At 47.2% G+C, this 13,022-nt stretch overlaps 5 protein-coding genes across 7 annotated transcripts; 2 read left to right on the forward strand and 3 right to left on the reverse strand.

The window, feature by feature from the left end:
* Positions 1-178: 178 nt before the first annotated feature.
* On the reverse strand, positions 179-5,516 carry LOC9659666 (cullin-associated NEDD8-dissociated protein 1). Of its 2 annotated transcripts, none has more exons than XM_024669494.1 (27): positions 5,381-5,516; positions 5,160-5,329; positions 4,871-5,081; positions 4,645-4,810; positions 4,463-4,592; positions 4,287-4,401; positions 4,077-4,237; positions 3,898-4,021; positions 3,799-3,849; positions 3,667-3,749; positions 3,535-3,619; positions 3,383-3,484; positions 3,230-3,328; positions 2,990-3,181; positions 2,797-2,937; positions 2,654-2,746; positions 2,477-2,598; positions 2,260-2,422; positions 1,975-2,211; positions 1,680-1,925; positions 1,439-1,624; positions 1,249-1,395; positions 1,073-1,189; positions 853-1,018; positions 723-800; positions 523-661; positions 179-471 (listed from the first exon to the last, which is right to left on the reverse strand). In XM_024669494.1, exons 1-27 carry the CDS (start codon positions 5,414-5,416, stop codon positions 339-341), a joined length of 3,693 nt encoding a protein of 1,230 aa, XP_024525262.1. In that variant the 5' UTR covers positions 5,417-5,516; the 3' UTR covers positions 179-338. The 2 variants fall into 2 exon arrangements, with proteins under 2 accessions (XP_024525262.1, XP_024525263.1); XM_024669495.1 differs by having other exon boundaries at positions 186-471; positions 1,680-1,919.
* LOC112344564 (ribokinase-like) lies at positions 5,509-7,809 on the reverse strand. Of its 2 annotated transcripts, XM_024669498.1 has the most exons (13): positions 7,569-7,806; positions 7,459-7,516; positions 7,314-7,403; positions 7,186-7,263; positions 7,053-7,127; positions 6,951-7,003; positions 6,744-6,894; positions 6,577-6,687; positions 6,395-6,521; positions 6,242-6,342; positions 6,037-6,178; positions 5,919-5,971; positions 5,509-5,688 (listed from the first exon to the last, which is right to left on the reverse strand). In XM_024669498.1, exons 1-13 carry the CDS (start codon positions 7,637-7,639, stop codon positions 5,605-5,607), a joined length of 1,194 nt encoding a protein of 397 aa, XP_024525266.1. In that variant the 5' UTR covers positions 7,640-7,806; the 3' UTR covers positions 5,509-5,604. The 2 variants fall into 2 exon arrangements, with proteins under 2 accessions (XP_024525266.1, XP_024525265.1); XM_024669497.1 differs by lacking the exon at positions 5,509-5,688 and having other exon boundaries at positions 5,702-5,971; positions 7,569-7,809.
* Positions 7,684-9,676, reverse strand: LOC9659667 (pentatricopeptide repeat-containing protein At1g62910). Its single transcript, XM_024669496.1, has 3 exons — positions 8,045-9,676; positions 7,871-7,977; positions 7,684-7,813 (listed from the first exon to the last, which is right to left on the reverse strand). Exons 1-2 carry the CDS (start codon positions 9,622-9,624, stop codon positions 7,899-7,901), a joined length of 1,659 nt encoding a protein of 552 aa, XP_024525264.1. The 5' UTR covers positions 9,625-9,676; the 3' UTR covers positions 7,684-7,813; positions 7,871-7,898.
* A 79-nt stretch (positions 9,677-9,755) lies between these two features.
* Positions 9,756-11,954, forward strand: LOC112344568 (transcription initiation factor IIF subunit alpha-like). Its single transcript, XM_024669508.1, has 10 exons — positions 9,756-9,976; positions 10,027-10,167; positions 10,222-10,388; positions 10,434-10,699; positions 10,750-10,862; positions 10,920-11,069; positions 11,126-11,314; positions 11,371-11,586; positions 11,656-11,735; positions 11,810-11,954. Exons 1-10 carry the CDS (start codon positions 9,770-9,772, stop codon positions 11,823-11,825), a joined length of 1,545 nt encoding a protein of 514 aa, XP_024525276.1. The 5' UTR covers positions 9,756-9,769; the 3' UTR covers positions 11,826-11,954.
* Positions 11,955-11,964: 10 nt separating this feature from the next.
* LOC9659668 (probable plastid-lipid-associated protein 8, chloroplastic) lies at positions 11,965-13,017 on the forward strand. Its single transcript, XM_002964695.2, has 4 exons — positions 11,965-12,271; positions 12,330-12,456; positions 12,519-12,698; positions 12,759-13,017. The coding sequence occupies exons 1-4, from the start codon at positions 11,978-11,980 to the stop codon at positions 12,944-12,946; spliced, it is 789 nt and encodes a 262-aa protein (XP_002964741.2). The 5' UTR covers positions 11,965-11,977; the 3' UTR covers positions 12,947-13,017.
* The last annotated feature ends 5 nt before the right edge of the window (positions 13,018-13,022 follow it).

Consider the following 13,022-nt stretch of genomic DNA (forward strand, 5'->3'; position numbering starts at 1 on the left):
CAAGTCCATCGCTCCTGTCTATCGGCACGAAGATGGATTTTCTCGTGCCGCTTATACACTGCATAAAACAGCAGAGAACACGTCCATGGGACACGGCGAGTTATGCTACTCTCCATGTGAAACCACGTGTTAAAAACGATAGCAAGAAAAACAAAGAGCATGGCGACAAATTGGAGACTTACAGCGAACTGGCAATGTTTTTCTCTGCACTGTGATTACATGGCTAGATAGAAAGCCGATGTGTGTACCGCATGGAAAAATAGTTCTGCTAAACGGGATCGCACTCCAAAATTGAAGCAGCAAACAAACACAAACTCGTAAATCAAGGGAATGACCTCTTAGCTCATGTCCATCACGTCCCCAGCAACAACAGTATCACTCTCGTGGCGGACGGCGTTGTACTTTTCAGCCAGCGTTCCACTCTTCACCACGTTATTGATGAAAGCTCTAAATCTCGGACTGGACTCTCCGCTGGAAAATCAAGACCATCAGAATCCAGAAGCGAACCAAAGAAGTATGTACCTTATTCTGTCCAGAGAATCAATGGCACGAAGTGCACTCCGGATCATGTCTTCGTTTCGATCCACCTCTTGTTTGACAGCATCCGGTTTTGTTTTGTTGGTAACCGTCTTCTCTAGTGGCTCAACTAGGACGTCCAGAACTGCAAGACAAAAATAAAGAAGGAAATAAACTCGTTCCTGTGATTACGCCAACAAATTTACCTGCTATTACTGCGGATGGGCATTTTTCGGCCAACTTCGAGAGTATAAGGTGACAGGGCATTTTCACGTCGTAGTGATCTGCAAATCCGAAAGAGCGTTACGAGCCTTTAACTAGCTCTTGTGAACGTACCGCTGAGGCCCGATAACAAGTAAGTCAGGAAAGCCGAAGGGTCAATTTGGTCAAGGCAACTGTCCAGCAAAGTGTCAACGCACTCGAATGCACCCTTCCTCAATTCCAGACCGTCATCCACAGTATGCTTGAAAGGACCTAGATCCACTGTTCTTATAAGCTCTTTCTGCAAAACGAGATTAAAAAACATAACATGCTGACTCCAATGAAAAGATCGTACCTTTACAACTGTCTGTTCATACAGAAGCGGAAAGAGCACAGGTAGCAGCTCCTTCACAAGGCTCGGTTTGTTGTGCCCAGCAGTGCTCAAAGCCGAAACTGCAGCCCGTCTCACATGCTGCATTCGAGCAGAAACAAAAATGATTATAATAGCCCGCTAAAAACGTAAGCACTTACTCTATCTCCGTCTTTGATAAGCATAAGAAAAGAAGAGATGCAAAGCTTGATATGCCCATCTATCGGTTGAGGCCGTTCAACTATAGTATATTTGATCGCGATAACAACTGTTGCTCTTGTAAACGCAGAGGTACTGGATGTCCGAGCCTGCAAAAGAAACTTAGATTTGAATTTCAGCAATCGAGCTTACCTTCAGTGCAGGAACGAGCCTTTCTGGTTCAATAAGTGCTAGCTTGCCAAGACATTCTGCAACAACGTTTCGGACGCCTTCTTCCTCACTTTCACAATAATTGAACAATAAAGAAAGTATCTTTTGGACGTCCGCGTCTTGCAGCTCAATTTTTCCAGCTTCATCAGACGATTGTCGTGCTATAACCTGAACAAGACTGAAATTAAAAACCGAGAAGTTAAAAGAAAAAACAAGAACCTACCTCTTTCAATGAATGAAGAAGCAGATATTGCAATTTCGATTGTCTATCTATCTGGCCTAGAATAAAAGGTAAATACTTCGATAAATTACCGACCGCTACGTTTCCCAGTGCATACGATGCAGCAGACTTGATTTCTTCAGAAGGAGATTGGAACGATCTGATAATAACCGATTCTATATCGGGAACGGAGCTTAAGTCTTTCCTTCTGCCGATTTCTCCCAGACACAAGAGTGACAGCAGCTGATGCTATAAAAGTTTCGGTTAAAGATTAAACAGAAAGAGCAAAAGTTCTTACCGCATCATGACCGCCAGTTTTGAGACCGTTCACAAGCATTGCGACTGTTGATAGACACTTGGCATCTCCAGCAGCAAGGCACAACACCGCTGCACACTGTGCTACAGAATGAAACGCTTGCTTGCTGGCAGGCCCCCCCATGGACGACGAATTTTTGGCGGATGACAGCAGGGCCTCAAGTAGCATGTCAAAGGTGCTAGCCGATTGAACCAGTGATGCAAAAAATGTTTGCAAAGTCTGACATAAAAGTGGGTTAGGAAACGCAGTAAAAGAATTCTTCAGTACCTGTAAAGCTTGTCCTTGAAGCAATGAACTTCTTACGAGAACAAGAGCTTGTGGCAGAACTTTTTCGCGAACAGCATTGCCAGCGCTAATATGATGCTTCTTATCAGCCATCATTGTACAACACAACTCAAGAGCTAATGCTGCCATATGCAAGTCCGCATCACTGAAAAAAATAGAGAAAGATTCACATGTTTCAGACAGAATAATCGAGATAGACCTGATCAACGCAGATAACTCTGTGATGATGGAATCGTAGCTTGCATTACCAATTTTATCACCATAAGAAACTAATAAAGCATTTAAAGTACCAAGAGACGCTTGCCGCAAAGCTCTATTTGCCTGCCGAGAAAAGTATGGTAAGTACCGCGGTACAGTTCGGTGCTTGTGAAGTTACCTTTCGCAAGAACGTCGTTAGCTCCGCAATCACTTGTTCAAGTACGGCATTAAGGTTGATCTTTAACGGAGATTCCGCGATCGTTGCAAATGCCTTCATAATAGGAACTATTGACGGCCGGCAGCGAATAAAGAAAAATTTACCTTGACAGCTGTCAGCCGTGTGATCTCATTCCGTAGGCGATCGAGAAGCAATGACAAAGAAACAGGAAGTTCCCGCTCAAGCTTGTCTCCAAGGATAGAAACAACCAGCCCCATACAAAATATGGCGCATTCTTTAACTTCCTGCAGTGTCTTGCTCAGATCAATGGAAGTCCAGGTTAAGGTTTGTAAATACCTGATCTTGATCTTGAGCGGTCAGGCGCTTCAATATTGCACCGTAAATAGGTTGAACATACGGTACAAAGTTGAAGGTCGAACCTTGATCAGGGCGAATGGCTTTCACGAGCTCTCCACAAACACGTAAGGCTTCAGCAGTAACTTTATAATAACGCTCATTAACAGCAGCAAGAACTGGACCGGAGAGAGCCTGCAACAACTGGTTAAATTAAATGACAATCGTCAGCGCGAACCAAACCTGAATGTGTGGATGGAAAACTGAAGGAGAATGAGACGGCATGACCAATCGTGTAAATGTCAAAGCCTCAATCTTCAGATTAGAGTTGGAGGATTTATCCTGCGGGACCAAAAAATTAGATTCAAATCCAAAAGGCCAATTAACTGTACTGACATTTAAAGCTTTCTCCACTCCAGGCAGCAACGAGGCCATGTGGTCCGATAAGCAATTGGGAAGAACGACCACAAGTTCTTTTAGCACAGAAAATGCCCCCACCTTCGTAAAGCTAATTTAGAACCACGAATCGATCTAGTAATCATCCATACCCTTGTTTTCACCGATTTTTCACGAAGTTGACGATTTAAAGTTCTGACAACCTTTGGAACTTCTTGTTGAAGCATATATAAAGGACTGCATACTGAAGTTATTTAAACAACTCAAAATCATATTGAACAAACCTTGATGGATTAATCTCAGACGACGCTTTTGTCACGTTGCCAGTTTGACGCAAGAGATCAATGAATGCATTGAACACGTCAATCTGTTATTCAGAGTGAGATCTTCAACAAGAACAAATGTGACGTTGCTACCTTCACATTTTCTTCTCTTTCGCGAAATCTATCAATAAGCCTTGGGCATGCCTGAAAAAAATCGATGAGTATGAAACATTTGAGAGCAGACTTACGGACCTTGCTGTAAAGTGTCGAAAGCATCTCCGGTCTCGATGAGATAACTGCAGAAAGGCATTTTGCTGCAGCTCTCCGCACCTTCCAGCTTACATCTTCATCGTCACTGTACTCGTCAGCGCTCTCCCTGAGACATAGCTCTTAATACTTCAGCAGGATGGGGAAACGTAATAAAAACCTACTCATCGTCCTCTTCTTCGCCATCCATGTCTTCATCCTGATCTTCCTCCATATCATCGGTGAAATTGGGATCATAACTCAAGTACTCCAGAGCGAGATCAAGAATGGTGCCACAATGTTCTGCCACATCTCGTGGACAGCGCAACACGAAACTTTCCAGCGCCTGTGCAAACAGATAATCCTTGCAAGACTAATTTAAAAACTTCACAAACCTGCAGACTGTTTTCTCGAAGCTCATCGTCATTTTCTGAGGCGTTTTGACAGTAACTTATTAGAAGTGGAACTACTTCATTTAAATGTGGCCCAAAACGATAACCCACGGCACGGCTACAAACAAAAGTACAGTAAAGGAAAATAAAGTATACTTGAAACATTTTCTCAGTCATACCAGAAGGCGCAGATCATTTGGATGTTGGTCCTAGTCATGTCGGGCTTCACATCCTTATTCTTCAACAAGTCAACCACGCTGACGGTTGCCCTTCCCAACAGATCATCGGACATACAAGCAGCCAAAGTCGCTACGCGAGAAAAGATAAGTTGATGTACATTTGTGGAAAAATAGCTTCGTACCTAAACACTGAATTGCACGTTTTCTCAGACCAGCTCGTTGCAAGTTTAGTTGCACAAGTAAGGCGTTGAGTAACTTTTCGTGTTCTGGGACTAGAAGTGCCCCAAACCGGTGAAGAACATCACAAAGAATGTCCAAGCATTCACTCTTCACCTCTGTACTCGTGTCCTGAAAAAAAAAAAATTAACTCAGGCGAACCATCTTCTGATCTACATTGCGTAAACTCACCGTTGCAGTGATGCCTTTGATCAGCTTCGGTGTCAACGCAGCCACGACACACTGCGCAACAGTTCCACTGGCGATCTCAGACACCACAGTCTTGAGAGCAATGCTGGCAATGTCGCGCTGATGGTCTTTTCCTGTGAGTAGCCTCGTGCAAAGCGACTCTACAATCTCCACGATTTTGTTCTCATTTACCTTCTTCACTAGAGGACCCAAGCTGAGGAAAAAAGAAAAGAAAAAAAAAACCATCAAACTAAAACTTAGAAACGAAACGAAGCGCAAGAAATATACGTACCACTTCACAGCGATTCCAGAAATATCCCCGGAGGCATCATCCAGCTGCTGGAGGACAATCTGCGACACCTTCCTCTCGGTCTCGGAGTCGGCCTTAAAAGACTCCTTCTGGAGTTCATTGAGAAGATCGGAGGTGGCCATATACCGATAATCCTTGTCCTTGGACGCAATCTACACGAGAAATTCGTGAGAAATCCAGCCCCGACAAACCACACAGCTCACCTTCTCAAGAATCAAGCCGACGGTGAGATTCGCCATGGCTGCGTCAAGAACCCTAGACTACTCTGGCGCTGTAGAATCGGCCCTACGCGAGCATCACGGCTACCTGGATCATTGGAGACGCTGCCACAAAGATCGCAAAAACCCTAGCCTCAACAAAATAAAACAAAGCATAACTCTAAAATCTTTGTGATGCCTGCCCCAGGATTCGAACGCCCGACCTCCTGTCAGAGTAGCATGTGGAGGATCCTTGCATCGTCTCGCCTTGGCAGACCGGCACGAGCTCCAACAGCCTGGCAATTCGCAGCGGCCTAAAATGAATCAAACACGAAATCCAAACTTTAGCTCGAGAATTTGAGAAGATAACAGTCTGTGCGAACTTGAAAAGACATGAACTTTACGGAAGAACATAAGAACGAAGAACAAGAGCTTTAGAAATGCAAGATCACTGAGAGAAAAGAGGCTTCATGACGAATTTATATGCAAGAAGAAGGTCGAAGTATAACATATAATTCACGACCAAGAGCTTGAGAGCAATTACCACTGTCGCTGCAAAAGGAAGCATCCGTTCCGCAGTGAATCCCGCGCATAGAGCTGCAAGCAAGCCTTGCCGCGTCTTATAATGACACAAAACAAGGAGGAGAGCAAAACGTCCTTACAGTACATGACAGCTCCAACAAATGCATCGCCAGCTCCAGTTGTGTCCGCCAGTTGAGCCGCGGGTACCTCCTGAGCTGTTCCAACAATCAGTCTTCCAAAAATCGCAATTCTTGAGCCAGTCGAAGGTACAAGCCGTCCCATCTGTATAAATCAAGTACACACGAACTATTAGATATAGTAAAACCACACGAAGTTCTTCCAGACCTTGGACGATACGACGCGAGGTTGAGGACTCTTGATTGCGGATACTTGTTGCCGTAAGGAGTCGAGAGTTTGATTGACATCCATGGTCTCTCCATGGTCAGCTGAAAATAAAGAACGAAACGGTAACTACGGAAAACAGTAGCCAGAACTTACTAGTTGTACTTCTTTCAAGCATAACGCAACCCTCTGCCCCGAGTGTGACAATTATAAACTTCAACTTCGGCAGTTTTGAGGCTACACAAAGTAGTGCTTCAGCAAGGTTTTTCGAGTTCGTCCATGCCTGACCAACGACGTGAGTGCACCAGTTTAGAGGATAGCGAGAATTCAAGACGAACCTCCGGAAACCGTGATGAAGCAACCATGTAGTCGCAGTAGACAAGTAGCTCATCCAAAAATTCTCTCTTCTTTTCAGCGTCCACGAGAATGGGAAGTTTTAGCTCCGTAGCCTGCAAAAGGGGTCCCATTAGCTTGACGCATGACATCTTCTTTTCAAAGCGCGTACCATCTTCGCAATTTTAACGGCTGTGTCGGTGAGTCGACAGTCAAAAAACACAAGATCTGTTCCCTGCAAGACGCTGGAAAGTGTGGCCGTGTCTATCTCTGTCGGCAACATAGGAGGATGTCCAGGAGTGTGGATACACGTCCTTGTTAACCTGCCATGTATCTTTAAAGTCAATCAAACTGAAACAAAAGGTGCTGAAAGTGTTACCTCTCTTTGTCGATGATGATGTAAGTGAATGGTGAGACACCCCCCTTAGCCACCTGCACTGACCGAAAATTGAACATAGTGTATGCAATGCAGCATACAGACCACAACATGAGAAGTATCAACTCCGTCTTTCTTCAGCTCTTCTAAAATTCTGAGGCCCAATGCATCATCTGCAACCTGGCAAAACCACCGCTTCACTTAAGAAAATAGGATTGTAAAAGGACAGTGAGAGTACTTTAGAGATAAGCACTGGTTTCAATCCTAGCCTTGCGGCACCAGTCAAGGAGTTCCCTACGTTTCCACCGCCTTGAAACTGCAAATGGAAAGCTTAGAAGATGAAACAGAAGAACTAAAATGCAGCACCTGAAAATCGATAGATCGTATCTTGTCATCGGGTTGAGGGAAAGCGGACACGCTAGCTAGATAGTCGATCACCACCGTTCCACATCCCAGCTAGAAAAGCAAAAAATTCATCCAATTGGATAAAACCCACGAGGAAGGAGCTTACCACAACTTTCTTGGATGGAATTTGTAGAGGTGCCGATTTCATGGAAGTCGCCATAATTCTATCACAGAAGAGTCCACAATCAAAACGAGAGAAAAGATGCTCTTCCTCACCTGAAGACCGGCTGTTCTCGAACAAAGAAAGAGCTGCCTCCAAATGCGATGCCAAGCCCAGCTCCAGCCATACCTAGTCACAGTTCGAAGCTGCAATGACGTGGCGAAGATGCTCGACACATAAGCTCCACGTCATGTAAATTCGGCTGAAACTTCAGTTGGTTTGAATCAGAGCGAGAGTTCTAAAAGTCGACGACGGGAGATTTGGTTCTCATTCGCTAGTCGAACTTGGTAAAATTGAAATGCTGAAAAGGCAAAGAATAGAAAAAGTAAGAAAAATAAAACGGTTGTACAGAACGAACCTGAAGATCTTGTCCGTGTTGTGGAAAACTAGTAGTATTGGCCCTTGAGAATAGCCTCGACCGGATTTCCAGGTTCCCTGGAAGCAGCAGCCTTTATGAAAAATTCCCTGCAAAAACACAAGAGCGAATTTACAAAGTGTTAACTTCTAAAAACTCGATGGAGAATGATCTTACCTCCTCGCCTCGTCCGTGACACCGATCAACCCGTGTTGTTCTAGTATCGGGCCCTCCCCTTGCCACCGTCCTTTGTACACCATATCCATAAAAATCCTCTCAAACTTGTCCGTTTTCCTGCAGTGAATCATTCCCATGGTCATGACTTTGAAAGTCATCCGGTTCGGGCTGCATTTCACTTTGAACATCTCCTGGAAAATCTGGTAAGCCTCGTCGAATCGACCAGTCTTGCAAAGGCCTCGCAGCACGATGTTGTACGTGATCACGTTTGGCCACACCCTCCTGTCCTTCATGTTTTGGAAGAGAAGCAAAGCCTCGTCAACCCTCGGCTTTCGAGCTCGGCAGTAGCCGCTGATGAGCGTCGTGTACATGTACACGTCCGGACCAACATGGTTTCTCGCGGCGTCCTGTAAGATCGACTTTGCCTCGTCGAGCTTGCGTACCTTGACAAACGCGTAGATAAGTGAGTGATAGGCGTAGCCGTCGGGACTCAAGCCAGCCTTGCTCATACCTTTGAAAAGCTCCAAGCAGCGCTGGACCTCGTAAATCTTGCTGAGCCCGAGAATCATAGTGCCGTAAGTGACCGCATTCGGAGGACAATCACTTCCAACCATCTGCTGAAACAGTCGATAAGCTTCCTCGATCCTGTTCTTGTACTGGCACACACCATTGATGATGCAGTTGTATGTCACCACGCTCGGCTTGCAGCGTCTCTGGATCATCGTCTTCAAAACCTCTAAAGCTTCGTCCACCCTCCTTTCCTTGCAAAACCCATCGGCCATGGCGTTGTAAGCACCGGCATCGCCATCGTAGTTGGCTTCCAGCATCATGTCGTAAACTTTGATCGCGGCCTCCAGTCTCTCGGCCTGGCATAGCCCGTGTACCAAAGTGCTGTAAGTGAAGCCATCCGGATCGACCAAGTCGTGAGGAAGCCTGGTGAAGAGATGCCTGTATTTCATGATAGTCTTGTCACCTTCGTAGGAGTAACTCAATCCTTCCACTCCGGTCATCCTCTCGAACAAGAACACGGCCCAGTCGATCTTCCCAAACTTGCAAAGGCCATTGATCACGGTGTTGTAAGTCGCGACGTTGGGCTTGCAAGTCTTGCCCATCTTTCCAAACTTGATCAGCGCTCTCCCGACTCTACCGAGATCACAGTAGCCTTTGAGAACAACGTTGTAAGCAGTGACATCCGGTGGAATTCCCAGCGATCTCATGTAGCCGAGGTATCTCCAAGCTCTCCCCGGATTCCTGACGTTGCAAAAGCACTGGATGATGATCGTGAAGCTGTAGAGGCTTGGGCGGCAGTGAGCGCACAGCTCGCGCTTGAAGAATCTCACCGCTTCTCTCGTCCGGCGAGCTCGAACGAGGTGATGGAGCAGTCTCGTGTAGCAGTAGACGTCGTGCCTGTATCCCTCTTGCTTGCTAGACCAATCGAAGAACTTCCTCGCTAGTGCTAAGCTGGGGACTCGCCGGATCACACTACCTACAAGGCGCGGCTCCAAGAATGCGGCGTTAAAGCTCGCCATTGCCTCGTCGATCGATGCTCCTCGCTTGGTGCCCTCATCCAGCGCCGCCATCACGGCCTGGAGATCCAGGCGCTTCTTGCTCCAGCGCACCGCGCCCTTTAGCATTTCGCCTATTTCCTAGAACCCTAAACCCCCCAATACAAATACGAAGAACCCTAATTTAAAGTAGCTAGGGCATTTTGATTTTCCTCTGACGATGATGCACGCTGTCCCTGGCGCTGCCGCGAGTGGCGATCTCGTCCTGCGATCGAACTGTGAGAGATGTGGAGCTCCCGGCGCTTCCAATGAGCTCTTCGCGGCGTCGTGCCGGCATATGACCCTATGTATGGCTTGCGGGAAATCCATGGCCGAGGCGAAAGCGTCGTGCGGCCTGTGCGGTGCTACCGTCACTACACTGATCAAGGTAGCCATTGCTTCTAGATTTCTAGAATAGCAATCGATCGGGGTCTGTAGGAGTACAAGGTGAAGCGAGCGCCCAACCCAAAGCAGTGCTTTCTAGGACGATTTTCCCAGGGCTTGCCTCTGTTCTCGACGAAGAATAACCTCCACTGGACCATGAGGAAGGATATTCCCAGGCCGACTGACCCAGCCAGAGTATGTGAAATCCTCCACTTTCATTCGTATAGCTTCTTAGCTTCATCTTTCCAGGAGAAGTTTAAGATCACTGCTGAGAAGCTCAAGTCCAAGCCATGGATTTTGGAGGACGACACTGGTGCGTACCAGTTCCAGGGCCAGCTTGAAGGCGGCCAACAAGCGACCTACTACATTCTCATGAAGAGTGGGAGGGACTTTCATGCGTTCCCAGCGGGTTCATGGTAAGTTCTGAGAGATTTAGTTCCTTTGCTCACAGGCTCGGCCAGGTTTAATTTTCACAAACTCGTCCAGTACAAACAACTTACGCTCGAGGAAGCCGAGGAGCAGATGAAGAACCGTCGCAAGACCGCGGACGGATATCAGAGGTGGATCATGAAGGCGGCAAATGGTGCGGCGGCGTTTGGCGAAGTTGAAAAGACTGGAAGGCAGCGGAAGGAAGATGATGACGATAAGAAGAAAGGAACTAAAGTTGCCGAGGACGATGATCTCGCCAAGCCCGAAGATTTTGATCCGGAAGACGAAGTTGACAGAGGTATGGCATTTGAGTTTTCCAGGCTCTCGGTTTTTATAGAAGTATCTCAGGTGACGACTGGGAGCACGAGGAAACTTTCACGGATGATGACGAAGCCGTTGGTAATGACCCCGAGGAGAGAGATGAGCAACCAGATGTTCCTGCTCCACCGGAAATCAAACAGGCAAGAACGGTCTCCTGCTTTCTTGTGGTGGTTTGATATCTGTCTCGATTTTACCAGGAAGAGGATGAGATAGAAGCTGAGGAAGGAGGACAGCCTCAGCAGGGTGAAAACGCCCTGAGTCAGTCTGGACGTGACATGAAGAAGCTGCTTGGCAAGTCGGGGGGCCTTGAAGAATCGGAGGACGACGACGATGAGGAGGACGAGGATGTAAGCTCTCGCGAACGTTTTCAGCGCTTCTTTGACAGTTCTTTCTTTCTTTGCAGATGGATCTGGACAACGAGAACATCAGCTCTCCAGTCCTGGCTCCGAAACACAAGGACGAAGCGGGCGACGCTACTCCAACGAAGTCTGCTAATGCGCGTCCTCCTGGAGGCCCTTCTGCTGCTTCAAAGAACAAGCGAAAGGTGGATGACGGAAAGACTGCCGCAGCATCCAAAAAGTCCAAGACAGAGGTACCGGATCTAATCGCCAGACTCATGAGCTCGTTACCTCGTTTTCTCTTTTGTAGACGAAGAAGGAGGTGCCAGCAGTAAAGAAGGAAAGCCCCTCTACAGTAAAGAAAGACGCTCCCAAGAAGGAAGCAGCAAAACCAGCCGCGGGAGCTTCTACTTCGTCCGCTAGCTCAGCTCTCGAGGAAGAAGTGAAAGCAGTGCTCAAGGACTCGGGTCCGATGAAGAGCCAGGATCTCGTGGCCAGGTTCCGGAGCAGGCTAAAGAACAAAGAGGTAACATCCTGTTCTTCATCTTTGCTCCCGGGAGTTTGATGATTTTGCCTGTTTTTTCTTGTTCTCCAGGAGAAGAACGCGTTCGCCATGGTGCTCAAAAAGATATCTCGCATCCAGAAAAGAGATGGAGCAAGCTATATCGTGCTCAAGTGATGCTCTTTCTCAGTTTTTGATTTTAACGCCTTCTCTGGCCGGTTTGTTTGTGTGTTTGCATTTTTTACAGCAAGGAGGAGCGCTAAAAGTTTTGGCTTGCTCGCTCGCTGGGAGTAAAACTCTGTCCGTATGGCGCTACAGCCATTGACAATGTACGGCAGAGCTATTGTAAAGTTCCGTTTGTAACTATTTTAACACGATAAAAGATAATTTACCTTGCCGGGAGAGAGGGAAGGGCATGGCATTGGGACGATCGATCGAGCTCTCGCTCCAGAGATTTCACCATCGATCGCATTCTTGCTCCTCCATGGCGCCCAGCACTGCTGCATTGTCCCATGGTCTGGTGGCATTCAGGAGGCCTCGGCTTAGTTCCAGCAGCGCTAGTTCGTCCAGGAGCACCAATTTGAGGAGCAGTGGCTTCCAATGTCGAGAAATCTTGCAAAGTACCCGGCGTGTCGGAGCGATTGCCGACGGGGGTGTCGCGATAGGGGCGGAGGAGGCGAATGGATTGGTAGAGCAGCTCCTCTCCATGGTCTGTGAGTTTTTCTTTCTTATAATCTCTTCTCTTTTCTTGCTTAGAGTTTTCTTAGGTGCAAAGCTCGGATCGAGGAGCAGCATTGCGCAGTGAGCATCACCAGAGCGTTGCGGAGATTGTCCGCAAGCTCGAAGGATTAAACATTCCTCCAGAGCCTTTACAAAGTCCATTGATCTTCGGAGGTACCAATTCGTATCTCTTGAAAGAACCACGAACAAATGCTCTATGTTCTTCGATTTTGCAGACTGGGATGTGGAGTACTGCTCCAATCCAACAGCCCCTGGAGGCTACTACCGCAGCGCGCTGGGAAGATTTTTCCTCGCAACCGAAGCAATGATCCAGACTGTGAAAGCTCCCGACTTTGTGGGCAATTCAGTCTCGTTCTCTCTGCTTGGAATCCTCAAAGGCCAAGTCTCTCTCAAAGGTACTGCTTCCTCTTGCATGCCATAGAACAAAGCTAGATCTTTCCACTCGTTCTTTTCAGGCAAGCTGGTAGCTCTGGACGAGAAATGGATCGAGATAACGTTTGATCCTCCATTTCTAAAGCTTGGCCCGATCGAAGCGCAGTATGGCAAGAGCAGCAAAGTTAAGATCGCTGTTCTGTACGTGGACGAGAAAATCAGGCTGGGAAGAGGCTCCAGAGGGGCAGTCTTCGTGTTTAAACGAAGATAGTAAAATCAGATCTCCACCGCACGATCTTGCGAAGCGAATGGACGGCGGAGGAATCGCCTAGCTTGCTAAAACCCTA

Source organism: Selaginella moellendorffii, unplaced genomic scaffold (assembly GCF_000143415.4).
Source record: "Selaginella moellendorffii unplaced genomic scaffold, v1.0 SELMOscaffold_5, whole genome shotgun sequence".
Classification (NCBI taxonomy): domain Eukaryota; kingdom Viridiplantae; phylum Streptophyta; class Lycopodiopsida; order Selaginellales; family Selaginellaceae; genus Selaginella; species Selaginella moellendorffii.

Excerpts from the sequence above, each read along its gene's own strand:
- LOC9659666 (XM_024669494.1), bottom strand. The coding sequence starts at position 5,416 with ATGGCGAATCTCACCGTCGGCTTGATTCTTGAGAAG. Across the intron at positions 1,926-1,974 it reads AAACTGGCGGTCATGATGCG|CATCAGCTGCTGTCACTCTT; the intron begins GTAAGAACTTTT and ends AAACTTTTATAG. Across the intron at positions 1,019-1,072 it reads ATGAACAGACAGTTGTAAAG|AAAGAGCTTATAAGAACAGT; the intron begins GTACGATCTTTT and ends CTCGTTTTGCAG.
- LOC112344564 (XM_024669497.1), bottom strand. The coding sequence starts at position 7,639 with ATGGCTGGAGCTGGGCTTGGCATCGCATTTGGAGGCAGCTCTTTCTTT. Across the intron at positions 7,004-7,052 it reads TTGATACTTCTCATGTTGTG|GTGGCTAAGGGGGGTGTCTC; the intron begins GTCTGTATGCTG and ends CGGTCAGTGCAG. Across the intron at positions 6,895-6,950 it reads ATCATCATCGACAAAGAGAG|GTTAACAAGGACGTGTATCC; the intron begins GTAACACTTTCA and ends GATACATGGCAG.
- LOC9659667 (XM_024669496.1), bottom strand. The coding sequence starts at position 9,624 with ATGGCGGCGCTGGATGAGGGCACCAAGCGAGGAGCATCGATCGACGAG. Across the intron at positions 7,978-8,044 it reads GTCACGGACGAGGCGAGGAG|GGAATTTTTCATAAAGGCTG; the intron begins GTAAGATCATTC and ends GTGTTTTTGCAG.
- LOC112344568 (XM_024669508.1), top strand. The coding sequence starts at position 9,770 with ATGATGCACGCTGTCCCTGGCGCTGCCGCGAGTGGCGATCTCGTCCTG. Across the intron at positions 10,168-10,221 it reads GGCCGACTGACCCAGCCAGA|GAGAAGTTTAAGATCACTGC; the intron begins GTATGTGAAATC and ends TCATCTTTCCAG. Across the intron at positions 11,587-11,655 it reads GCAGGCTAAAGAACAAAGAG|GAGAAGAACGCGTTCGCCAT; the intron begins GTAACATCCTGT and ends CTTGTTCTCCAG.
- LOC9659668 (XM_002964695.2), top strand. The coding sequence starts at position 11,978 with ATGGCATTGGGACGATCGATCGAGCTCTCGCTCCAGAGATTTCACCAT. Across the intron at positions 12,272-12,329 it reads TAGAGCAGCTCCTCTCCATG|GTGCAAAGCTCGGATCGAGG; the intron begins GTCTGTGAGTTT and ends GAGTTTTCTTAG. Across the intron at positions 12,457-12,518 it reads AAGTCCATTGATCTTCGGAG|ACTGGGATGTGGAGTACTGC; the intron begins GTACCAATTCGT and ends TCGATTTTGCAG.